General features: G+C 42.6%; 1 protein-coding gene across 1 annotated transcript in view; it reads right to left on the bottom strand.

Moving 5' to 3' along the window:
* Nucleotides 1-4,747: 4,747 nt before the first annotated feature.
* The window catches only part of LOC147685065 (GTPase IMAP family member 8-like), a 278,533-nt gene continuing 255,584 nt past the window's right edge, over nt 4,748-27,696 (bottom strand). Inside the window, exon 4 of the mRNA XM_086940946.1 lies at nt 4,748-5,399. Coding sequence (XP_086797072.1) covers nt 4,954-5,399 — 446 coding nt within the window. The 3' untranslated portion in view covers nt 4,748-4,953. The remainder of the gene's footprint in view (nt 5,400-27,696) is intronic.

The following is a 27,696-nucleotide window of genomic DNA, read 5'->3' as shown; positions in this document are numbered from 1 at the left end:
AAGATACAAATAGTGCAAGGTGGAAACCATCCGGCGTTTTTAGCAGATGCCACTGAGGAAGGGAGTTCTATTCTCCTGAAACGCGTCTGGCAACAGTAAGAATTGATGAAGGAAGAATGCTGTTTAGCTGCTGGTTTGCGGTTGTCACCCAATAAAGCGGAACGATTTGGAGCTGCTTGTGGTCTCTCTCTTCTGGGGCAAACTTACTTTTGGGATTTAGCGGCTCTGTCCGGCCGCGAGAAGAGGCCCCTTGCGAGTGTGAAGGCCGGGGTACCAGGTGGAGCTGGCTCTACGGAAGGCAGCGTTCCCGGAAACAACACAAAGCAGAGAAACCGTGCAGCCTTACAGTATCTGACCTTCAACCCACTAGGGTGAATATTTGTTTTAATTGACTGCTCTGAACTACGGATACTCAATGTAGTCACACCCACCTGCACTACATGAACCATGATGCCACGGGGCTGGCAACGCCCTCCTGGGCGGGACTACAAGATACAAATAGTGCAAGGTGGAAACCATCCGGCGTTTTTAGCAGATGCCACTGAGGAAGGGAGTTCTATTCTCCTGAAACGCGTCTGGCAACAGTAAGAATTGATGAAGGAAGAATGCTGTTTACCTGCTGGTTTGCGGTTGTCACCCAATAAAGCGGAACGATTTGGAGCTGCTTGTGGTCTCTCTCTTCTGGGGCGAACTTACTTTTGGGATTTAGCGGCTCTGTCCGGCCGCGAGAAAAGGCCCCTTGCGAGTATGCAGGCCGGGGTACCAGGTGGAGCTGGCTCTACGGGAGGCAGCGTTCCCGGAAACAACACAAAGCAGAGAAACCGTGCAGCCTTACAGTATCTGACCTTCAACCCACTGGGGTGAATATTTGTTTTAATTGACTGCTCTGAACTACGGATACTCAATGTAGTCACACCCACCTGCACTACATGAACCATGATGCCACGGGGCTGGCAACGCCCTGCTGGGCGGGACTACAAGATACAAATAGTGCAAGGTGGAAACCATCCGGCGTTTTTAGCAGATGCCACTGAGGAAGGGAGTTCTATTCTCCTGAAACGCGTCTGGCAACAGTAAGAATTGATGAAGGAAGAATGCTGTTTAGCTGCTGGTTTGCGGTTGTCACCCAATAAAGCGGAACGATTTGGAGCTGCTTGTGGTCTCTCTCTTCTGGGGCGAACTTACTTTTGGGATTTAGCGGCTCTGTCCGGCCGCGAGAAGAGGCCCCTTGCGAGTGTGCAGGCCGGGGTACCAGGTGGAGCTGGCTCTACGGGAGGCAGCGTTCCCGGAAACAACACAAAGCAGAGAAACCGTGCATCCTTACAGTATCTGACCTTCAACCCACTGGGGTGAATATTTGTTTTAATTGACTGCTCTGAACTACGGATACTCAATGTAGTCACACCCACCTGCACTACATGAACCATGATGCCACGGGGCTGGCAACGCCCTGCTGGGCGGGACTACAAGATACAAATAGTGCAAGGTGGAAACCATCCGGCGTTTTTAGCAGATGTCACTGAGGAAGGGAGTTCTATTCTCCTGAAACGCGTCTGGCAACAGTAAGAATTGATGAAGGAAGAATGCTGTTTAGCTGCTGGTTTGCGGTTGTCACCCAATAAAGCGGAACGATTTGGAGCTGCTTGTGGTCTCTCTCTTCTGGGGCGAACTTACTTTTGGGATATATGTATATATATATATATATTATGGAGTCCTGTCCATGTTTAAATAAATCACGGTTTTCTGAAGAATTACCTCCTCGATGGTGCTGTGCTATTTTGTACGTGATGGAATGGATGATTTGGGAGGAGATGCAGCCGCTGTCTCATATATTAATATGTTGGGGTTAAACTTAACTGGTAAGTTTTTACCACGCATATGTCCTTACCATTCATGCCTTAACAATGTAAATTTCATTGTAAAGGCATGCTTGGTAAAGGCATATGCTTGGTAAAGACTTGCTTGGTAAAGACTTGCATGGTACTGTCATGGTCATCTTAATGATTATGTTATAAAGCCATGCGTGGTAATGGCTTACATAGTTCTGTCATACATCTGTCAATTTTTGTCACACAAGGAATCCCTACATAAAACTCAATGAGTTTCATGCGTTAGGAATACCGATTTTTTATTTGTGATTCAGAGACAACTGCAATTAGGAAGTAGGTATTCCTAATGTTTGTTGATCTGGCTCTAAGTGCTATGTGACATAAGCATGGCAATGTGTGATAGCCACTGGTCATAATGACCTACACAATTGATATTTTGTTGATTAATAATTCACCTTTGATGATTGTCGATGAATACGTTCTCTATTTATCAGTTTTATCTCTTACATTTTGCCTATTGTTAACTTTGTTAAGCCACTGTAAGGCAGGATATACTCCATAAAAGACAGCTGAACAATTAAAACATTGCCCCATGGCCTGTGCACTTCAAAATCTTTTCTCAGTTGGGGTCAGCCTTCATTGCCTGTATTCATATGCTAGCAAAGTAATATGGACAGAAAGCTGTTTTGTGTGATTTTCCAATCCAACCTCATTGACTAGTTTAAGAATGTTTGTAATCATGAAGAGGTGGATATTCATCCTCTACAGGCAAACTGTTTTTTACTGGGTATGATCAATGCCCCAATGTGTCTTAACATCAGATATTTGGGAGTCCTAGACTTTTGGCAATGTATTTGTTATTTTCTGTATCCTATAAAAGGACCAAAATCTCTGATAACTAAAAGGACCATCTCTGCCTAATTCAATTCAGTGGTCTCTTTGGTCTGTAGGGCCAGACACAATGCTTTAATATGGAACTGCCATGCTTGAATGGGAATTCTTGTTTTTCACAAAGATCCTTGAAGGACACTCTGGCTTACTTTGTGTATAGTCAAACATAAATAGTGCCAAGACTACATTTTAGATATCAAACTACATTTCAATTTTAATTATGAAGGTACAAGCGATATCCTCCCATTTTCTAAATTATTTTCTGCTTTGACTACATATGTACAAGGAGCATAAACTCAAAACCATGGTCTTAATGTCATACTGGAAGCACCTCCAGTTGATCTACCATCAGTGCCACCTCTGTGACATCCAAAATTCAAACCATATTGCAGTGATATCATGATCAAGTGATAGGAACTTTTGGTGATATCAGTGATCAGTTTTGATTTTAAGGACACTGTATCCCAATTTAAGTATTGTAGAACACTATGAGTTCTCGCTCTCCTTGAACATAGAGAATCAATTCTCATAACTTTTCAACTGACTTGCACTTGTGGGTTAACAATTCGCTCAATACTATGACCAAAACCTAATTTTTAGTCTCTGATAGAAACACAGCATCTTCACCTTCGTGAATTTGGGGTTGCATCTATGGTTGACATTAGGAATATCATGGCTCAGCCAACTAAGATCATTGTGTGACGGGACAAAGTCCCCCCTGCCGTTCATTATAAGGATATTGCTGATCGCTAAGGAGTTCCATAACTATATAAAGGAAAAAGGCTGAAGGCTGAGTTCCTTTATAACTCCAATATGACTTACAATATCCTTATCATGTACGGCTGGGGTACTTTATCCTATGTAACACATGGTCAAATCATGATTGTTTCCACACACCACTGAAAAACCTGGTGTGTATCTCTTTCATTTGAAAGAGAGAGCATGCTTGCAAACATGAAGAATAAAAATAGAACCTCTAGTGGAAAGTTAAACACATCAAAAACCTCTTAGATATTTTTTGAAAAAGATATTACAAACAGTTCAATACAAGTCAGTTTAAAAAAAGAAAAGCTGCATTAGTTCAGAATGTGTAGAAACATTCAGAAAGATTCTAACTTTTCTATATTCATCTAAGGAATGCAAAAAAACAAACATGTTCTTTCTGCTAGTAACTGAAAGCTAGAAAAATAGAGCAGAATTAGAAAAGCAACTTTATATTTTGTTGCTTTAAACAGCTGCTCTGTGACCTGGCCTGCTTTCACAAGGGCTGCTGGCTTTGCCATCAGCCATTGTGACATCAGAATGCATTTATAATAGCTTATTACAGTTGAGTCCTGACCTCTTTTCTTTATAATTGGAGAATGGGTGTGTCACAAGCCACAAATTATAAAGGAATTATGGACAGGAGTTTATAGAGGAATTGCAGAATCCGATGTATTATAAAAGGTATTGGCACAGAAGTAGCAGTGCTTAAACAAAACAAAAAAAAAACAATGCAGCCTATTTAATTTAGAGACATAACTATAACCATATTTTGCCAGATTTTGAGGTCACTGATATCACTCTTTCTTTACAGTTCTGAACCGTCTTTTTACCTTTTCTCCTGTGCGTACACCTCTGCCCCCAACTTAACGCACAGAACACTTTTAAGAGTTAACAGATGCTACAGCGATCCGTAAATCCACCCGTTGCTCCGGGAATTGGAGTTGTTGCTAAACTGTTGGCACATTTTTCATTCTCTTTTTCACTGTGTTTATTACATTGCTTGTCATTTTCTTCTGCTTTCTGCATTCTGTCTCGGCCAAGATGTGTGTTTGATTCAGTTTTGGTTTTGTCCATTTGGCTTGCTATTATCATACTTTGTTTCTCTCCCTCTGTCATTTCCAATCCTTCTAAGTGAATTTGATTTTGTAGAACATTTCTGTTATTAGAGTTGTGGATAATGTTTTCATTAGAGCCCCTGCTTACCTCATCAAATTGACCTTTTTGTTTTTGTGTCTTTCCCTGTTTTCCTACTTTTCCTTTCCTTTTCTTGGTTCGTATTCCAACTGCCCCTTTTTTGCCTTTGTGATAGTTTGTTGTGTAGAAAGTTTTACCATTCTGATTCACCATTTGCGCAACCTTGGCAAGAAACTCATCAACCTGCTTGTGGCATTCCTCAGGCTGTGCTCTATTGTTGAAAGCACAGTACCGGCCCCCACACATTTGAATGAGCTTTCCCAGTGGTTTTCTTTCAGAATTTTCTAATGGAAACACCTTGTAAATCATCTTTTTTTGTGAACAAGACAATCATGTTGCTTGCTGCTTGCTTTCCGAACAGATTTTTGATTTTCTTAATGGCTTTCATGTCTTCTGATGTATATCGGTCAATCTTCACTACCAACACAAGGACTTGAGGCCTCTGCACTGAGATACTTGCATGAATCTCTTTTAAAACTTGATCATACTTTAGCTCTGTATTACAGAAGCCTGGGGTGTCAGTGATGTTAACTTGCCTCCCTCTCCAATATACCATCTCACTCTTACACGTTAGGTCCACTGATGTTGAGCTGGCTCTGCTGATAAACTTATCCTCACCCAAGATGGTGTTTCCCGAAGCACTTTTACCAGTTCCTGATTTACCCAGAAGTATCAATCTTAGATCACTGTCTCCATGGCTCAGACATCTCAGCGTAGAATCTGTCTTGGGATAAAATGTACAAAAGTGTGATAAAAGTAAACATTGAAAGTTCAAATCAATTTCATTTGGATCTGGAAAAACACAGCAACATATATATGTTTTTCAACATTTTCAATAAAATAGTTTATTTCAACGGAGTGGGTGTTTTGTCTCTCTCAATTTGATGTTATATATATATATATATATATATATATATATATATATATATATATATATATATATATATATATATATATATATATATATATATATATATATATATATATATATATTCACTGAAAAAACCATAGGTTATAGACCATATATAGTTAGGAATTAGCATTTCCAAAACCTTATTTTACTCACACAAAACCATTGAAATTCCATATATAGTTAGTTGCACTAACTATATATCGCGCACCCGCAATCCACTGCTGATCATGTGACATATTACATCATTCATGACATGCTCAGTGACATCACTGATGACATCACTAATGACATCACTGATGACAACATCCAGTGACTGTATGTTTCTGTAAAGTTAAAATATGTCTTACATATTGAAGAATGAGTGGATGTATAAGTGTCTTGATGAAGGATTTAGTAGGTGCATGACTGACTGCATGAGTGAGTGATTAAATCTGTCTCACTGAGTGCATGGGTTAGTGACTAAACTGTCTTAATTTGTACATCATTATGTCTGTAGTTATGTAAACTGCTGCATGTGTTAATCAGTAGCTATATGAGTAACTATATGGGTTATTGATTGGTTGTCCAAGTATTTGTATGGGAGACTGAGTATGTGTGTGGAGGGGTATGACTCTGTGCATAGATGTGTGAGCAGTTGATTCACTAGATGTATGAGTTCAAAAGTGCATGTGGAAACAGCTGTATGGGCAGTTGACTGTGTGCATGAGTGTATTGGTGAGTGAATGGATATCTAGTGCTACATGTCAAAGTAAGTACATATGTAAAACACAGTACATGTGAGAGTTGACATATATAAATAACTGTGCATAAGAGCCAGTGAATGTGTGAGTGGCTGTATGGATCATTGTGAACTTCAATCAAGGATTGCATAAAAGAGTAAATATGTGTTAGTATATGTTTGAATAAGTAAGGTGAGTATAACTGTATAGTTGAGGAAATGGAGGTGTGATTGATTCTTTGCATGACTGACTAGGTGTGTGAGTAACTCCATGGATGAGTGACAGTCTGTGAGTGTCTGTTTACACTGAGTGTATCTAAGGTTATATTAGAGTCTGAAGAGGTTCATCGTATAATCACATGAATGATGTCATCAGTGATGTGATCAGTAATGTCAAATGAGATGTCATCAGTGATGTCATCAGTGATGTCATTTGAGATGTCATTAGTGATGTCATCAGTAATGTCATTTGAGATGTCATCAGTGATGTCATTTGAGATGTCATCAGTGATGTCATCAGTGATGTCACTGAGCATGTCATGAATGATGTAATATGTGACATGATCAGCAGTGGATTGTGGGTGCGCGATATATAGTTAGTGCAACTAACTATATATGGAATTTCAATGGTTTTGTGTGAGTAAAATAAGGTTTTGTAAATGCTAATTCCTAACTAAATATGGTCTATAACCTATGGTTTTTTCAGTGAATTTTCAAGGTTTTGTAAATGCTAATTCCTAACTATATATGGTCTATAACCTATGGTTTTTTCAGTGAATTTCAATGGTTTTTTAATAGCAAATATCAAAAGCTTTAAAATGTCAAGTACGTGGTAGGTAAAAACATTTTCGTGTTTATGCACGCTGATGTGCTTTGAACGCTGCCCCCCCCTCTTTTCTTTTAGGAGTATTCTCTCTTTGCAGATAGTGAAGGGTAGGTAATGCAGGCCTTTGCCCCCGTTGCAATCCGTCGTGCCTGCTTCCCTCTCCATTTGATTGATTGTTATCCAAGCATTTACTGCTTTGGAATTGGTTCTCTTTGGTTCATTCTCTATTTATAAACAAGCACAGAGTCGCAATACTCTATTTAGTCTTTGCAGATAGTGAAAAATCATTAAAAAAAACAAAAGGAATCAAGCAAAATCAGTAGGCCACTAATGGGATCTCTTTTTGACCTCGCTAAAATAGAAATATAAGGAACAACACCTCATGATAAATATGAAAATAGTGAGAGGAACTGAGCTCGACGCCATGATGGCTGCAAGACAGCTTGGCTCCGCCGCCCACCCCGCCCAAAACAACGACAAACCCTATGCAAATATTATAAATATATACAACACACCAGCAAAGTAACAGGGTAAAACGTTTTATTAAATAACTATTTACATGGCATCCTGCTGCAACATCGATCCAAATGCATGCCGCCGTTCCCGGGATTTCTCCCCGACTACTCTGCAGCCTACAAGGCCTCCGGCCGCAACCACAGCGCCAACGATCGAGCTGACGGAGGGGAGCCTTGCCGGTTTTGAGCCACTGATCTGAAGAACCGCTGCCTGCGGTGCCTCCCTGAGCCGCTTGACGGAGGCTCCCGAGAGGCGGTGTGGTGGCGCGGACTTGGAGGGGGCGCTTGGCTCCTGCCCCCTCCCCAAGTCTTGTTGCCCTGGTGTGGCCTGAGATCGCCCCCGACATAGGCGGCCGGCTCCCGGGGTCAGGCGGAACTTTTTGCCTTTTGGTGACTCTTCCATTCTGGACCTTGTCCCACAATCCGTTTGACCTGAAGACACGTCCTGCGGTGCCCTAGTCCGATCCTCACATATACCTGCGCCAGGAGACGGCGTGGGGTGCACTAGAAGGGTGAGGCGGCGCGAACGAGCCTCCCCCACCTCCCCAGGTGGAGGTTTCTCAGCTACACCCCAGCGCTTCACTCGGCCAGCTGACTTGCGCCCGATCTTGCGGCACAGTGCCTCGCTCGGCCAGCCGAATTGCGCCTGCTCCACACCTTGTCCCACAATCCGTTTGACCTGAAGACACGTCCTGCGGTGCCCTGATCCGATCATCACATATACCTGCGCCAGGAGACGGCGTGGGGTGCACTAGAAGGGAGAGGCGGCGCGAACGAGCCTCCCCCACCTCCCCAGGTGGAGGTTTCTCAGCTACACCCCAGCGCTTCACTCGACCAGCTGACTTGCGCCCGCTCTTGCGACACAGTGCCTCGCTCGGCCAGCTGAATTGCGCCTGCTCTTGCTATTACGTCTCACCCGCCATCCAACGGAATGGCACCCAATCTTGCGGTACAGCGACAGGCGGCTGCCATCGAGCTCACGAAATGGCGGTCGGCTCCACAGACTTCGGCCTGGCCTGCAAGGATGGCTCTGGGCAACCCTGGAACTTGGACGCTTGACTGCTAGGGCATGGGCCCCATTCCCAAATGCGTCCCCTCAGCCTTGAAGATTCTACAAGAGTCACCGGGGCCCCCGACTCCCGCAGACTTCCGGTGGGGAGCGACTGCCATAATTGCTCGTGGAATGGCCACGACGGAGCCACGGGGTGCTCTCATGCTGACGCCAGCTTCAGTCTGAAACATCCAGAAACACTGTAGACTACCAATTCGATCAGTTCCGGTGGAGCCCCAACGTGACCCGGTAGAGAAGAACTTGCCCTCCCCTCTTTGACTAATGGTTCTTGTTGCCTGTCCCTTCTGTTGTCATTTAACAGAACTTTTTGGACTGCTGAAAGGGGTTGTGTTCCGACCGCTGGTTGGTGGAGACATTTTGACTATATTCTGGACCTGCGTTGTCGCGTAATGCGTCATATGACGTGCCACGTTAGCGCACCCGGAAGTGCTCCGGTGCGCGAGGCGCGAAGCGCAGCTTCCCGGAAGCGATCCGGGGCGCGGCGCGGATCGCGTAACGTAAGCATAACAGGTCATGTGACTTGTTAATAAAACTTTTCATTGGTTCATTTCACTTTTGGGTTCCTAATGATGTAAGGCTAGGTCATGTGACCTAAAAATAACACTTTTCATTGCTTTAGAACTATTTTTTGTCCCAAATGATGAAAACCCCTCCTTGTTTCCTCACTTTGACTTTCATCTTTGTGAGAGGAAGACCTTTTTTCATCACTTAGCAATAGCAAGTGTTGTAGCTTCAGCTGGTGCATCCCCACCACCACCACCACCTCCTAGGAAGAGAGTACCACCTCCTCAGGTAGTGGTTGAGCAAGAGGTGCCCCCCCCACACCTTCTTGTTGCCTGATTCGGCCAGCTCAATCGATCGAGCATGAGACTCTGTTGTGATCTGAAGAACCGCTGCCTGCGGTGCCTCCCTGAGCCGCTTGACGGAGGCCCCCGAGGGGCGGTGTGGTGGCGCGGACTGGGAGGGTGCACTTGGCTCCTGCCCCCTCCCCAAGTCTCGCTCGGACAGCTGAGTTGTGCGCACTCTTGCGGGCTACGACATGGAGAGGCCGGGGCGTTGACTAGGCGGGGCCTCCGGCCGCAACCACAGTGCCAACGATTGCTGCTGGCGGAGGGGAGCCTTGCCGGTGAGAGCCACTGATCTGAAGAACCGCTGCCTACGGTGCCTCCCTGAAGAGCTTGACGGAGGCCCCCGAGGAGCGGTGTGGTGGTGCGGACTGGGAGGGGGCGCTTGGCTCCTGCCCCCTCCCCAAGTCTCGCTCGGCCAACTGAGTTCCGCCCACTCTTGTGGCATACGACATGGAGAGGCCGGGGCGTTATGGATCAGTATGGGCAAATATACACTTCGGGATTCACAAGCAACAACAAGCCTTTGTATTTGGGGCTCAAAATCAACAACAGTGACAGAGAACAGAAGCGAACTAAGCACTCAGGGGCTACGTTTAAACGTAACATCATCTCCCCAGAGGTACATCACCTTACACGGCCTTGGCCTCAGTCAAGCATCAATAGTAAGATTTTCATAGGTGAGTGTAGGTTCATGGAACCACAGTGCCAACGATTGCTGCTGACTGAGGGGAGCCTTGCCGGTGAGAGCCACTGATCTGAAGAACCGCTGCCTGCGGTGCCTCCCTGAAGAGCTTGACGGTGGCCCCCGAGGGGCGGTGTGGTGGCGCGGACTGGGAGGGGGTGCTTGGCTCCTGCCCCCTCCCCAAGTCTCGCTCGGACAGCTGAATTGCGCCCACTCTTGCGGCCTACGACATGGAGAGGCCGGGGCGTTGACTAGGCGGGGCCTCCGGCCGCAACCACAGCGCCAACGATTGCTGCTGATGGAGGGGAGCCTTGCCGGTGAGAGCCACTAATCTGAAGAACCGCTGCCTGCGGTGCCTCCCTGAACCGCATGACAGAGGCCCCCGAGGGGCAGTGTGGTGGCGCAGACTGGGAGGGGGCGCTTGGCTCCTGCCCCCTCCCCAAGTCTTGTTGCCCTGGTGTGGCCTAAGATCGCCCCGACATAGGCGGCCGGCTCCCGGGGTCCGGCGGAACTTTTTTCCTCTTCCTTTCTGCATCTTGTCCCACAATCCGTTTGACCTGAAGACATGACCAGGTCCCTGAATGTGTGCAGGGGGACGGTATTGATTGAATCAAGATGGCGGCTTCACACAAAGCTGACTCAAGTGTTGCTGCTGATGCTATGCAGACAAAAACTGGTTTTCAGTTTGTACATTCTTCAGGATTTTTCCATCCAAGGCTGGTTGAGAGTTTGTAGAACGATGGCTTCAGATTTGCAACATACGGTGTGGTGGCACGGACTGGGAGGGGGCGCTTGGCTCCTGCCCCCTCCCCAAGTCTTGTTGCCCTGGTGTGGCCTAAGATCGGCCCCGACATAGGCGGCCGGCTCCCGGGGTCCGGCGGAACTTTTTTCCTCTTCCTTTCTGCACCTTGTCCCACAATCCGTTTGACCTGAAGACACGACCAGGTCCCTGAATGTGTGCAGGGGGACGGTATTGATTGAATTAAGATGGCAGCTTCACACAAAGCTGACTCAAGTGTTGCTGCTGATGCTATGCAGACAAAAACTGGTTTTCAAGTCAAGTCAAGTCAAAACATACTTTATTCGATTAAATAAAAATCATAAAAGTATACTATGCAAATACATAAAAACATCATACAGAGCTGTTAAGAACTGTACATTTAAAATTCATTAGCAATACATAGGGGTTGTGTAACACACATGATTTACACCAAATATCAACAATGTTTCACAATTCATTATAGAGCGTATATAAAATTAGGCAGAACCTGGAAATTTAATAATACTATCAGGCATATGGCACACATTCAGCTATACTCGTCTGAAGTCTCTTCCGTCTAGCGCGAATTGATGCAATCAAAAAATTCGCTACACAGAACATGACCCGATGATTTTCCATTAATTGAAGAAACAACAATGCAGGTTTTAACTGTAAAAAGCCCATTTCTCTTAGAAGGGGCTTAATATATTTTGCCCTTCCTTCCGAAAAGAAGGGGCAAAAGAATACGAAATGTATCAAATCCTGGTCAGAGAAATTGTCACATTCACATGGCACATTATCCATTGGGGCACACCATTTCTCGTAAATACCCAGCAGAAAATGTGCCTGATTAAATCTAAATTTGGTCAGTAACCAGCGATGATATGGGCGTGTGACAATGGTCAGATATGGTTGCACTGATATTGAAGTAATCAGCATAAAATGTGACCTTACTGTGGGTTTAGAGATTTCAGTCGATTCTCTCTCCATTTCTCTGATCTTAATAAAGTTCAGTTTTACCCAGTTGATGTCTTCTTTTTTCAAGTTTTTCGGGTCTAAATATAGTTCCGGTCGACCTAAAGTTGCTGAAGATTTTTTAATGTAGGCCAGCCATTTAATATCAGCCCCTTCGTCCCGCCCCAGACAATCAGTAAGAATCTTATGATTCAGTGTAAGTTTGGCGTTAAGCCAAGTTCTAATCCATAATAAAAGCGGTGCCATATTTAGGATGTCCTCGATATATCCCATTCCCAGCTCAGAGTGAACCGCAAAGGATGGTGTGGATTGGGGAAGGCCCAGAAGGGATCGTAAAAATTTGTTTTCCTCTCTCTGTAACACAGTTAAATCTTTGTAGCCCCAGATTGCTGCCCCATACCTGGCTATGGCTATTGTTTTGGCTTTATATATCGCCAAGATTGCCTCTGGGGGTTTCCCACCCAATCTTTTCGCAAAGCCTAGGATAGCGGCCGATGATCTTTTAACTGCCATTCTTTTATTGGTAACTTGGGGGACCCAGCTACCCAGATCATCAAACACTACCCCCAGGTATGTAAAGATTTTTACTTTTGATATTACTGCGTCATTGCAAGAGAGGGTCTTGATCTTATTTCTACCTTTCCCAACGAACATCACATGCGATTTTTCTACATTAATCACAAGGTCTAGATTTCGCATAAAATTCCCAAAGGAATTTAAAAGACGTTGTAAGCCTCGCCAGTAGTACTGTATCGTCAGCATACAGTAGGACTGGCAATGGGGTACCCCCCATGCATGGAACATCTACAGACGTTGCAGTCAGATTAGCACCCAAAGAGTTAATATATAATGAAAATAACATTGGGGCCAAAATACAGCCCTGGCGCACTCCCCTTCCGGACTTAAAATCAGCCGTACACTTCCCGTCCTGCGACATGCGTATGGCCGCTGTCAGATCTCTATGCAAGTCAGCCAGGAAGTACACCAATGCCTGGTCTAACCCCATTTCCAGCAGCATGGTCCACAGCCTTGACCTATTGACTAGGTCAAAAGCTGTGGACAGGTCCATAAATGCCAAATAGATTGATCCCTTTTGGGCCACAGTGTACTTGCTGACTATAAGATGTAAATTGAGGCACTGATCTTCAGTGCCTCTGCCAGATCTAAAACCATACTGTGCATCGCACAAAATGTCATTGTTGGTTGCCCATGTAGAGATCTTGGCTAGGATCACCTTCCCTAGTATTTTAAAGGACGAGTCCAACAATGATATCGGCCTATAACATCTTGCGTCCCCTCTCTGGCCCTTCTTAAAAATTGGGACTATTATAGACCGAGACCAGGTTTTAGGCAATCTACTTTTATCTATACTCGCTATATTAAAGATATTTGCGAGGACAATTGACCATGTAGTGGAGTTAGATTTGTACATGTCTGCTGGTACCCCGTCAGGGCCCGGGGCCTTATGAGCAGTTGTGTCCTCTATAGCCTTTTGGACTTCTTTAATGGTGAATCTCAGAGGTAACACTAATTGTTCACTTACTACTGGTACAAATGATTCTATCTGAAGGTTGCTACCATATATCTTTTCAAAATGGTTCAGCCATTCCTTTTCAGATATGTTTTTCAGTTTGTACATTCTTCAGGATTTTTCCATCCAAGGCTGGTTGAGAGTTTGTAGAACAATGGCTTCAGATTTTCAACATACTACTCTTCAACATTCTTCATAAATGTAACAATGTGAGACTCACTAGGAGAACGTCCGTTTATCTTTCCTTTCAAAATGCTACCAACAATATTTTCTGAATGGAAGACACCATCTTGTAGCATAAAGAGCTGCGTCAAGGGTGGTATTGCCCAGAATGTCTTGTTTTCTAGTGCTCGTAATGACGAAGCCAGAACTGCTGAAAGGGATTCTGGTCCTGCCACTACTTATTTGAGACAAGGGAGCTACTTGCAACTCCTTATGACGTTCTAGTTACTTAGCCCTGACGTTATGGGGGATGTATGCGGTCTTTAAGCACATGGCGGGCGGGGAAGGGTACTGACTGGGAATACGGACAACCCTATTGATGTCGATTTTTCATTATTGATTATTGTATTAATAAAGCTTCGAAGTAATGTTACCCATGATACTCGCCCATGGTGTGCGTATGGACGATTTTATTGTAACTGATCCTGTTATACTTTCAATTAAAAAATCAACCTTCACTGATCCTGCAACCATTTGTCACGTTTAGTTTTTTCAATTAAATGGCTCGCTTGTTACATACTCCTATACCCCTGGCTTTTGAAAGACACTATCTTGTAGAATAAAGGGCTGCGTCAAGGGTGGTATTGCCCAGAATGTCTTGTTTTCTAGTGCTTGTAATGACGAAGCCAGAACTGCCGAAAGGGATTCTGGTCCTGCCGCTACTTATTGGAGACATTGAACTATACTCTGGACCTGCCTGGCCTCGACCAAAATGGCGGCAGTATGGTAGCGACTTGCAACTCCTTATGACGTTCTAATCACTTAGCCTTGACGTTATGGGGGATGTATGCGGTCTTTGTGCACATGGCGGGTGGGGAAGGGTACTGACTGGGAATACGGACAACCCTATTGATGTCGATTTTTCATTATTGTTTATTGTATGAATAAAGCTTCTAAGTAATGTTACCCATGATACTCGCCCATGGTGTGCGTATGGACGATTTTATTGTAACTGATCCTGTTATACTTTCAATTAAAAAATCAACCTTCAATGATCCTGCAACCGTTTGTCACGTTTAGTTTTTTCAATTAAATGGCTCGCTTGTTACATACTCCTATACCCCTGGCTTTTGACCCTTTCCTACGCGCGGTCTGTACTACCGCCCTCGGGCGATTTATGTAATGAACAGACTACCATTGCCGAAACACAAGGGAATGCATCTCAGATGTACAGAAAGGCATCCCTTCAGGCTCGGTCCCACACACCCTTACAGTGAGAATCCCCTCCCCAATCACAATACAGGATCGTTATCAGATAGTAGGAACGCGTGTGGTGTGACGGATCTCATGGGGTGGGGGCCTTGATCTACTGTAACTCCTTTGAAGAGGGGTGATTCTTTACAGTTGGGGCCATAATCTACATCCGCAGGGCTAGGTGATAGCCTGGGACCGGCCTGGACAATCGGACACAGAGGAAGAGGAGTGTCAGACGGTGCGGTAGTGAATAGGGTGAAAGGGCGGGCACAGGGTGTGATTCTCAGGGAAGAGCAGCGCAGATGGGGGGAGGTTTATGGCCCATGCATGAGAGAGAGAGCGGGGGTGACCAGTGCGTGGGGGGGATGCTTGCGAGGGTGGGGAGCCGTGCTGAGGATCGGCGGCGTGCAGAGAGTGGGTCTGGTCAAGGCATCTAAAATGGCTGCCGTGCACGACAAAAGTGTGGCATTGGAAAAAAGGCAAGATGGCGCAGACAATGTTTATCAATACGGATTAATTTTCCACAGAGAGAACGGGGGAGGTCAGAGAGGGGGGGGTGTTCGTAGCGCCAGGGAGACGCGCTGGGGACCGGCGAGGGGCCGAGGGGCCATAGCGCTTTCAAAATGGCTGCTGCTTGCTAGAGCGTACGTACTTGAGTGGGGACAAGGTGGCGCCGATTATGTTGACATCGCAAACCAGATTTTAACACTTAGACATGAAAGTGAAAACTGCACCATTGCTCCCCGGCTGACACCCTCCTTTGCCTCAGCTTGGATCATCATTTGCTAAAGTGTTCAAAGACCCCACCGTGAGTATAAGCACAACCGGGGCCTTACTGCACACCCTGAGAAAAACTACGCAGCAAGACAATCTCTACCTTCTCCCTTTTTCATGTTCCAACGCTTTGAAATGAACAATATATTTACTCGCAGTGACAAAATGGCGGTCAACACTTCCTGATTTCCTTCGAATCGAACGTTAACAGACGTCACGCAGCAACAAAAAAAAAATCCGCTCACGCGCAGCCGCTGGAAGACATGTATCAACATATATGAGCATCCTCAGCCACCCTCAGAAAACATAGGGGGTCAGGATACGTCTCCCGTGCCCCCTTATACCCATTTCCCACATTGTTTTTCCTCCATCTTGTGATTTAATTAAAACGAAACACAAAATGGCGAATTCCCGTTACGCTACAGGTTTGCGACCCGGTTCGCGAACCGGGTAGCGCTTCTACCGCGAAAAATCAAATTTTTTTTATTTGCCCCACGGGACCCTTTAATAACCCCAACATCATTCCTAGGGGGTCAAGAGGGGTCTACCTTGCCCCCTTTCATTAAATTCCCCCTTCGTTTTTCTCCTCCTCTTGTCTCTCGATCCTACCGAGAGACAAGATGGCGGCCGTTCCGGACTGTTTAGAATGTTGACAGACACCGGAGAGCCAATCAGCTTCGCTTTGCGAAGTTCCGTTACGCGTCAAGTACGCGAACCGGAGCGCTACCCGGAGCGCTGTCACAGATATATCTGTTTTTTAAAACGTTCATTTCTCAAAATCCACTGTAGCACATATATTGAGACCTAGCAAAGGCACATCGGGCTAACAGTCCCTACAATTTTGCCAAGTTTCGTGCAAATTCATTCAGCCGTTCGAGCTAAAAGTGAGGCCAAACTCAATGTTAAAAACGCGTTTTGGGACCCCCCTTTTTTCTCGGCCCCCCCCTTGACGAACCCCCCCCTAATTTTTAGGGGCTGCTCAGAAACAAAATGTGCCATTTTCCTGAAAATTTCAGCCAACTCCGTCCACAAACGCCAAAGTTATTAGACATCGAATTTTCAAAAATCCCATAGGGAAAAATCCTAACTATATATACCTACTGGCGACTGCCGGTAGGTATTATATATATATACATATATATATATATATATATATATTACCTACTGGCGGTCGCCAGTAGGTATATATAGTTAGGATTTTTTCTCTATGGGATTTTTGAAAATTCTATGTCTAATAACTTTGGCGTTTGTGGACGGAATTGGCTGAAATTTTCAGGAAAATGGAACATTTTGTTTCTGAGCAGCCCCTGACAATTTGGGGGGGTTTCATCAAGGGGGGGCCGAGAAAAAAGGGGGGTCCCAAAACGCGTTTTTCCCATGTTAATTTCCATAGGGCGGTTGGCCTCACTTTTAGCTCGAACAGCTGAATGGATTTGCACGAAACTTGGCAAAATTGTAGGGACTGTTAGCCTGATGTGCCTTTGCTAGGTCTCAATATATGTGCTCCAGTGGATTTTGAGTAATTTAGGTTCAAAAAAAGATATATATCTGGGCGGAGCCTAACCACACATCTGATCTGATTGGCTGTCAGCACTTCATCCAAGAAGTGTTGGCAGCCATCTTGGGACCAATATACATGATAGCACCTCATTAAAAAGCATTGTAGTTAATAAAGGGTTTTAGGACTTTAGTTACATTATAAATCATTTGTTGATTGTACCATACTCGTTTTAGGAATTGTGGTGGGTTCTAAGGTGATTTTACCATGTGAAAAAACCTTCTGCTGTGATATCATGAATATTGTTTGAAAGAAAACTAATATCTCATGATTTTCCCACAGTGGTTTGGAAGGGGATCTATAAGCTAAACTGAAAGCATATTTTCTGTAAATTCACATTATCTTTCTCAGTCATGTGAAAGTGAAGTCTGACATTCTCAGTAAAACATGTACATCCAACAAGGACAGAGACTGTCAGTTGATTCCTTTGTGTTCTACTGCAGCCTCCTAGAGTGTTCTAAAGAACAACTAGAGCGCTAACAGTCCTACTTATTACAAAGGTATGGCACACCTGAAGCCATCTTGATTGGAATAAAGTGGTAACTCTTAAAACATTTAATTTAAAATGAAACAACATGAGGGGGTATATTTTGCCATAGAAAGTATGATTAGTGCTGCAGAATGAAAAATTAGGGCACATTTTGAGTGACTTCTCAAATCCTTTTCTATTTCATTAAAACATTCTGACATGCAGTCTCCCAAAATGGCCACCAGAGACAAAAGAGCCCAAATGTAGCCCAAATATCACCCAGATGTAGCCCAAGTATAGCCCAATGACAGAATGTCCCAGAGTGTTCTAAAGAACAACTAGAGCGCTAACAGTCCTACTTATTACAAAGGTATAGCACACCTGGAGCCATCGTGATGGGAATAAAGTGGTAACTCTTAAAACATTGAATTTAAAAAGGAACAAAATTAGGGGGTATATTATGCAATAGAAGGTATTATTAGTGCTGTAGAAAGAAAAATTAGGGCACATTTTGAGTGACTTTTCAAATCCTCTTCTATTTCATTAAAAAATTCTGACATGCAGTCTCCCAAAATGGCCACCAGAGACAAAAGAGCCCAAATGTAGCCCAAATATCACCCAGATGTAGCCCAAGTATAGCCCAATGACAGAATGTCCCAGAGTGTTCTAAAGAACAACTAGAGCGCTAACAGTCCTACTTATTACAAAGGTATGGCACACCTGAAGCCATCTTGATTGGAATAAAGTGGTAACTCTTAAAACATTTAATTTAAAAAGGAACAAAATGAGGGGGTATATTTTGCCATATGAATTATGATTAGTGCTGCAGAAAGAAAAATTAGGGCACATTTTGAGTGACTTCTCAAACCCTCTTCAATTTCATTAAAAAATTCTGACATACAGTCTCCCAAGATGGCCACCAGAGACAAAAGAGCCTAAATGTAGCCCAAATATCACCCAGATGTACCCCAAGTATAGCCCAATGACAGAATGTCCCAGAGTGTTCTAAAGAACAACTAGAGCGCTAACAGTCTTACTTATGACAAAAGTATGGCACACCAGAAGCCATCTTTATTGGAATGAAGTGGTAAGTCTGAAAACACTCAATTTAAAAAGGAACAACATGAGGGGGGTTAATGTTGCCATAGAAAGTATGATTAGTGCTTCAGAAAGAAAAATTAGGGTTCATTTTGAGTGACTTCTCAAATCCTCTTCTATTTCATTAAAAAAATTCTGACATGCAGACTGAAACATGCACTTTGAATACCAGCAGCAGACGTCCCTGGTGAGCAGTAGCTTTACTACAGTGATCTAATGTGCAACTAGAGTGCTAACATTCAGAATTTATGACAAATGTGTGACACATCTGAATGCCTTCTTGATGGAACCAAAGTAAACAAGCATTGAAAATGCAATAGATCTCGCCCTCGTTTAAGTTAAAGCCATTCTGTTTGTAATGAGGTGGCTTTTTAGCTTTGCTTTTATTAGTGTTTTTTCAAATTTCATGTAAATAACATGCATCTGTATGCATATAAGTATATGTATGCATGCATTTATGTTTGTATTTATATAGATATACAGATGATATATGTTTATATATGTATGTATATATATATATTCACTGAAAAAACCATAGGTTATAGACCATATATAGTTAGGAATTAGCATTTACAAAACCTTGAAAATTCACTGAAAAAACCATAGGTTATAGACCATATATAGTTAGGAATTAGCATTTACAAAACCTTGAAAATTCACTGAAAAAACCATAGGTTATAGATCATATATAGTTAGGAATTCGCATTTACAAAACCTTATTTTACTCACACAAAACCATTGAAATTCCATATATAGTTAGTTGCACTAACTATATATATCGCGCACCCGCAATCCACTGCTGATGATGTCACATATTACATCATTCATGACATGGTCAGTGACATCACTGATGACATCACTGATGACATCTCAAATGACATCACTGATGACATCACTGATGACAACATCCAGTAACTGTATGTTTCTGTAAAGTTAAAAGAATGAGTGGATGTATAAGTGTCTGGATGAAGGATTTAGTAAGTGCATGACTGACTGTATGAGTGAGTGATTAAATGTGTCTCACTGAGTGCATCGCTTAGTGACTAAACTGTCTTAATTTGTGCATCATTATGTCTGTTGTTCTGTAAACTGTTGCATGTGTTGATAAGTAGCTATATGAGTAACTATATGGGTTATTGATTGGTTGCCCAAGTATTTGTATGGGAGACTGAGTGTGTGTGTGGGTGGCTGGGAGGTGTATGACTCTGTGCATACATGTGTGAGCAGTTGATTCACTAGATGTATGGTTTCAAAAGTGCATGTGGAAACAGCTGTATGGGCGGTTGACTGTGTGCATGAGTGTATTGGTGAGTGAATGCATATCTCAGTGCTACATGTCAAAGTAAGTACATATGTAAAACACAGTACATGTGAGAGTTGACATATATAAATAACTGTGCATAAGAGCCAGTGAATGTGTGAGTGGCTGTATGGATCATTGTGAACTTGTATCAGGGATTGTATAAGAGAGTAAATATGTGTTAGTATATGTTTGAATAAGTAAAGTTTGTATAACTGTATAGTTGAGGAAATGGAGGTGTGATTGATTCTTTGCATGACTGACTAGGTGTGTGAGTAACTCCATGGATGAGTGACAGTCTGTGAGTGTCTGTTTACACTGATTGTATCTAAGGTTATATTAGAGTCTGAAGAGGTTCATCGTATTATCACATGAATGATATCATCAGTGATGTGATCAGTAATGTCAAATGAGATGTCATCAGTGATGTCATCAGTGATGTCATTTGAGATGTCATCAGTGATGTCATTTGAGATGTCATCAGTGATGTCATCAGTGATGTCACTGACCATGTCATGAATGATGTAATATGTGACATCATCAGCAGTGGATTGCGGGTGCGCGATATATAGTTAGTGCAACTAACTATATATGGAATTTCAATGGTTTTGTGTGAGTAAAATAAGGTTTTGTAAATGCGAATTCCTAACTATATATGATCTATAACCTATGGTTTTTTCAGTGAATTTTCAAGGTTTTGTAAATGCTAATTCCTAACTATATATGGTCTATAACCTATGGTTTTTTCAGTGAATATATATATATATATATATATCAGATCCACATCCTTTGTAACACCGGGACAGCGGTGCATTAAGGGGCAAAGGTTCCCCTTCGTCGATATGCAGGTCCACAATGCGTAGCAACGCTACGTAAAATGCACTCCCCTCGATATACCAGGAATCAAAAGTTCTCAACAAAGTGCGCTTTTCCAGAAATCCATATTTATTTAAAGTGCAGCATTGTGATAAGTCATGGAATCAAAAACCCAACGCGTTTCGGCGAGGAAACTCGCCTTGATCACGGGTAATTTCAGATCCAGTCAACAAACATTTAAATAAAGTTTCACGTGATAAGTGCAACATAAACAAAGGACTCATAGCTTGATTATGGTGGCCATCTTTGAGTGGAGTACACATTCATTAGTCACGTAGCTCAAACAGTACGTTTCAATGGCTCCTTCTCATAAATCAAAAAGCATTTGACATAAATAAGCCCCTTATTGCCACTTATATATTGTCCTGACATGCAAAGGAAATAATAACAGGAAACGCTATTTGCGCGTTCTAATATCCCGTCAGCATCTCAGATAAATTTGAACAACATCCGTTTACCGTGCCTTCATTTAAATAAAGACTTCAAATGAAAATGCCCCAAACGTAAAATAAGAGATAGCTTCATATGTATACAACCCCCAGTGAGGTTTTGCACAATGTCGTATCCGGTCCTAGAATTAGTCAAAGGTTACTTTTAACCAACATACATTCTTGACCTCTATTTAAATAGTATTCAGTTTTATACGACATTTAGCTGTCCAACTTGTGTGAGTTGAGTTTACAAGACGGTGCCCAATACGTTCAGTGCGTTGCATGCTACATGTGAAATCCCAAGTGAGATATGAAGCAGTCATTCGTATCAATCCAAGTATATAAAGTCTTAGACGGATGTCTCTTCATGTGCATCATAACATAGTCAGTACCTATAAGTGAAACACAAAAGAAAGGTGCCAGTCAGAGTCTATATCATGCTTAGCCAGAGACTAATGAATTTAGCTATGAGTTTTGAACTGAGTGAATAAAAGTGACGAAACAAAATTAAAATTTTAGAATACATTTAAAAACAGCAGAAGGCACTAACTAGACCCGGGGCTCAAAACCATTTACAGTTCCAGTTACATCCAAAACAAATACATTAGTTACCATATCCAGACTGCAGCTTATATTAATCACCTAGATGCCATTTCATTTCTTCCTCCGAGTTTAAACCTCTAGGCATAAGGGTGTAGAGCTCAATGATGTACCTGTTCTCCATTTGTCTTAATTTGCGGATCTTATCTCCACCTCTCTTCATGGCAGGGAGCTTGTCAATTACGAAGAACTTGAGCAAATTTCTATTGCTTTTGTGTTGTTCCTCGAAATGACGTGCGATGGGTGAAGTTTGATCCTTGTTTTCAATAGATCTCATGTGTTCAAGGACCCGTTTTTTGGCAGGGAACATTGTGCTCCCTACGTATTTCCTTGAACACGGGCATGTCAGAACATACACGCAATATTCAGATAGGCATGTGAGATGTTTGTTAATAGGCTTTTCAACTGCTTCAACAGGAAAAAAGACTTTCTTGATGTTCTGGCTATACCTGCAAGCTTTGCATTTCATGCAGGTATAGAAGCCCTTGATGTCACTTGATTTAGTTGTGTTCATGCTTACTTCATTTTTGCTCAATTTGTCCTTCAGGGAATGTGTTTTTCTGTAGGTCATCATGGGATTCTCACTAAGGACTTCAATCAGAGTGGGTTCCGTTTTAAGGACATTCCAGTGGCGTTTAAAAGTATTAAATACTTGCCATGATTTGGAATGAAAAGTAGAGATGTACCTCACTACCTCTTTGGCATTTGCAGTTTCAAGGTTTACATTGGTTGTTAGCAGGGATTGGTGGCTGACTTCACTAGCCTTTTTAAAAGCAGCAACTATGATAGAGGATTGATATCCCCTTTCAACAAAGCGCTTCCTCATGCATACACTTTCAGTCATGAAATCTTCTTCAGTGCTACAATTCCTCCGAGCCCGGAGGAATTCCCCAAAAGGAATGCTTTTGATCAAGGTTTTTGGGTGTCCACTGTCCGCGTGCAACAGGGTGTTACCCGCAGTTTCTTTGCGGTATAAACTGGTTTTCAGTTTCTTATTGAGCACTTTCACATGTAGATCCAGAAATACCATATTCTGGGTGTCCATGTGACCTTCCAACCTGACATTCAGATCATTTCTGTTTAGGTCTGCCATAAAGGTCTCTGCTTCACTCTGTGTCCCGTCCCAAATGATGAAAAGATCATCAATGTAGCGCAGCCACAGTTTCACATGGCTGCGGTACATTGGATGAGTCTTCTCTACTTGCTGCTCCCAGTTCGCCATGAAGAGATTAGCAAAACTGGGAGCAAAGCAAGTTCCCATCGCCGTCCCCTGCCGTTGTCTATAGTAGACATCATTGAAGACGAAGAAGTTGTGTTCCAGACAGAATCGGATCATTTGGATTATCATCTCAGAATGATTCAGATAGGAGATAGACCTGGTGCACAGAAATTTCCAACATGCTCCAATGCCATCTTCATGTCTAATAGACGTATACAGACTGCATACGTCTAATGAGATGAGTAAATAGCCATCCTGCCATTCAAAGTTAGTGATTTTATTAATAAAATCCCTACTGTCTTTTAAGTACGATGGTACATTCTCAACGAATGGTCTCAGAAAGAAGTCAATGTATCTTGACGTGTTCTCCAAAAGAGAACCAATCGAAGATACTATCGGCCTGCCCGGGGGGTCTTTTGGGTCTTTGTGTAACTTAGGCAGTAAATATAAAACTGCTATTTTCGGATGTCTTTTTAACAAAAAGGAGTATTCATCCCATTCGATGATGCCATTTGTATGCCAGTTTGTTAACATTTCAAAATACATGTTATTGCTTTGTTCAATCTGCTGTAAGGAAGAGACTTCATAACATTCTTTTACATTCAATTGTCTATTACCCTCATTTATGTAGTCATTAACATTCAATACAACCACATTCCCCCCTTTGTCAGATTGACGAATGACAATAGAGGGGTCCTCTTCCAATGATTTTATAGCTACTCTTTCTGCTTTACTCAGATTGTCTTTAAACCAACACTTATTTTTTGCAAGGTTTTTAAGGTCATTTATGACAAGGGTTTTAAAGGTATTGATGCTACAAGCAGGTATTGTTGGATTGAAGGTCGATTTAGATTTAAAATGATTTGGACAGTTAAGATCTGTTCTATAACCCAAGGAAGTTGCATCGTTGGGGGTATTATCAGGTTTACCAAACTCCAAATCCTTCATAGCAATGAGTGTTTCTACTTCACCAATAGTCTCACTAGCTGGTTCCACATTTGAGGCAGTCATTGGTGCATTTTTCACTTTAAGTTTGTTCCATTTATGCAAACGCAACTTTCTAGTAAATTTGAACAAGTCTATTCGTTCCTGAGAGTAGTTAAAATTAGCCGAGGGGCAAAAGGATAAGCCAAACTGTAAAACATCATATTCTACTTTAGATAGGATATGGGATGAAAGGTTTACCACATTGCGTTGATTCATTTTCCGCATGTTTTCTTTTGACCCCGTGTTTCCACTCCCACTGGGGTTGTTGTCAATCCACTTGTTCCAGCCGCCCCTCCTGACTGGCCGTCGTTCTTTGTTGTATTTTCTCCAAGCTTGCCTCTTCCTCTGCCTTTTCCTCTGAATCCTCTTCCTTGTCCCCGGCCTCTGTCTATCTGCCAGTTTTGTTGTTGCGTGGTTTGATTCATCATCTTGAATTCCACCCGAAAATTTGAAGCCTTGCTGGAATCTTTTGATGCAGCCTTGGGTGCCTGTAGTTGACCGTCTTCTGAGACGTCACTCTCTACTACTTCCTCCTCCGAGACTGGTGCCCCAGCACCTACTGCATCAATGTTGGCTTGGTGCAGAGAGAGGTGGAGATAAGATCCGCAAATTAAGACAAATGGAGAACAGGTACATCATTGAGCTCGACACCCTTATGCCTAGAGGTTTAAACTCGGAGGAAGAAATGAAATGGCATCTAGGTGATTAATATAAGCTGCAGTCTGGATATGGTAACTAATGTATTTGTTTTGGATGTAACTGGAACTGTAAATGGTTTTGAGCCCCGGGTCTTGTTAGTGCCTTCTGCTGTTTTTAAATGTATTCTAAAATTTTAATTTTGTTTCGTCACTTTTATTCACTCAGTTCAAAACTCATAGCTAAATTCATTAGTCTCTGGCTAAGCATGATATAGACTCTGACTGGCACCTTTCTTTTGTGTTTCACTTATAGGTACTGACTATGTTATGATGCACATGAAGAGACATCCGTCTAAGACTTTATATACTTGGATTGATACGAATGACTGCTTCATATCTCACTTGGGATTTCACATGTAGCATGCAACGCACTGAACGTATTGGGCACCGTCTTGTAAACTCAACTCACACAAGTTGGACAGCTAAATGTCGTATAAAACTGAATACTATTTAAATAGAGGTCAAGAATGTATGTTGGTCAAAAGTAACCTTTCACTAATTCTAGGACCGGATACGACATTGTGCAAAACCTCACTGGGGGTTGTATACATATGAAGCTATCTCTTATTTTACGTTTGGGGCATTTTCATTTGAAGTCTTTATTTAAATGAAGGCACGGTAAACGGATATTGTTCAAATTTATCTGAGATGCTGACGGGATATTAGAACGCGCAAATAGCGTTTCCTGTTATTATTTCCTTTGCATGTCAGGACAATATATAAGTGGCAATAATGGGCTTATTTATGTCAAATGCTTTTTGATTTATGAGAAGGAGCCATTGAAACGTACTGTTTGAGCTACGTGACTAATGAATGTGTACTCCACTCAAAGATGGCCACCATAATCAAGCTATGAGTCCTTTGTTTATGTTGCACTTATCACGTGAAACTTTATTTAAATGTTTGTTGACTGGATCTGAAATTACCCGTGATCAAGGCGAGTTTCCTCGCCGAAACGCGTTGGGTTTTTGATTCCATGACTTATCACGATGCTGCACTTTAAATAAATATGGATTCCTGGAAAAGCGCACTTTGTTGAGAACTTTTGATTCCTGGTATATCGAGGGGAGTGCATTTTACGTAGCGTTGCTACGCATTGTGGACCTGCATATATATATATATATATATATATTTATATATTCTCCCAATCCTGGCTTAGATTTCAAGAAGAACAGGCACCGACTCCGTGGATGTGATCAAAGGTTCTTTTATACACCAATACAAGCGATCAGACGCGTTTCGGCGGATGGAACCACCTTGCTCACTACATCTATATATATATATATATTAAACAACAAAGTCTTCAAGAAGACAATCAAAGCCGCCACACCAGCCGATTCTTTCCTGAAATTAATTTATTTTTAAATCCATTAACGCCTAGCACAGGTGTGGCCCACGCGTTTCAGTAGCACTGTCTACCTTGATCACGGTCGACCGTGATCAAGGTAGACAGTGCTACCGAAACGCGTGGGTCAAGCCTGTGCTAGGCGTTAATTGATTTAAAAATAAATTAATTTCAGGAAAGAATCGGCTGGTGTGGCAGCTTTCATTATCTTCTTGAAGACGTTGTTGTTTAATTGCTAGTGGTAAGGTTCGTCCACAAAAGCAGCGCACCTCCCAGGAAGCGCAGATGAAGCGAGGAGAAAGGAGCCACCTGTGTTGTATATATATATATATATATATATATATATATATATATATATATATATATATATATATATATATATTCACTGAAAAAACCATAGGTTATAGACCATATATAGTTAGGGATTAGCATTTACAAAACCTTAATTTACTCGTACAAAACCATAGAACTTTGCATATATAGTTAGTTGCAATAACTATATATCGTGCACCCGCAATCCACTGCTGATGATGTCACATATTACATCATTCATGACATGGTCAGTGACATCACTGATGACATCACTGATGACATCTCAAATGACATCACTGTTGACATCACTGATGACATTTCAAATGACATCACTGATGACATCACTGATGACATCTCAAATGACATCACTGATGACATCACTGATGAAATCTCATTTGCCATTACTGATCACATCACTGATGACATCTTTCATGTGATAATACGATGAACCTCTTCAGACTCTAATATAACCTTAGATACACTCAGTGTAAACAGACACTCACAGACTGTCACTCATCCATGGAGTTACTCACACACCTAGTCAGTCATGCAAAGAATGTAGTTGTAGTTGAGCTTATATAGCGCACAGCTACCACAAAGGGTTTCCCGGCGCTTGCTTAGGGAACCCGTCCTGGTATTCCCCTGTGAGATAACCCCGGCAGGGTATCCACAAGGTGAAAGTCAGGCATCCCGCCGCGAGGGGCCGTTGTGGAGATTAAGCAAGCTATTGCCCAGAGTCGCAGAGTGTGAACCCGTGAGTCGAGAAGGCACCGGAGCGAGAATTATCGAGTCAATGGAATTTTTAGCCCAAGACCCGCCGAGGCGGGGAATTGAACCCTGGTCCAGGACCGATCTCAGCTTCCGGGTCTGCCGCCTCTAACCCCTGAGCCACACTTCTCCACTAATCAATCACACCTCCATTTCCTCAACTATACAGTTATACACACCTTACTTATTCAAACATATACTAACACATATTTACTCTCTTATACAATCCCTGATACAAGTTCACAATGATCCATACAGCCACTCACACATTCACTGGCTCTTATGCACAGTTATTTATATATGTCAACTCTCACATGTACTGTGTT

Source organism: Lissotriton vulgaris, chromosome 10, assembly GCF_964263255.1.
Source record: "Lissotriton vulgaris chromosome 10, aLisVul1.2, whole genome shotgun sequence".
Taxonomy (NCBI): Eukaryota; Metazoa; Chordata; class Amphibia; order Caudata; family Salamandridae; genus Lissotriton; species Lissotriton vulgaris.
The sequence above is the reverse complement of the archived record's forward strand: the minus strand, read 5'-3'. Positions and strand labels throughout refer to the sequence as shown.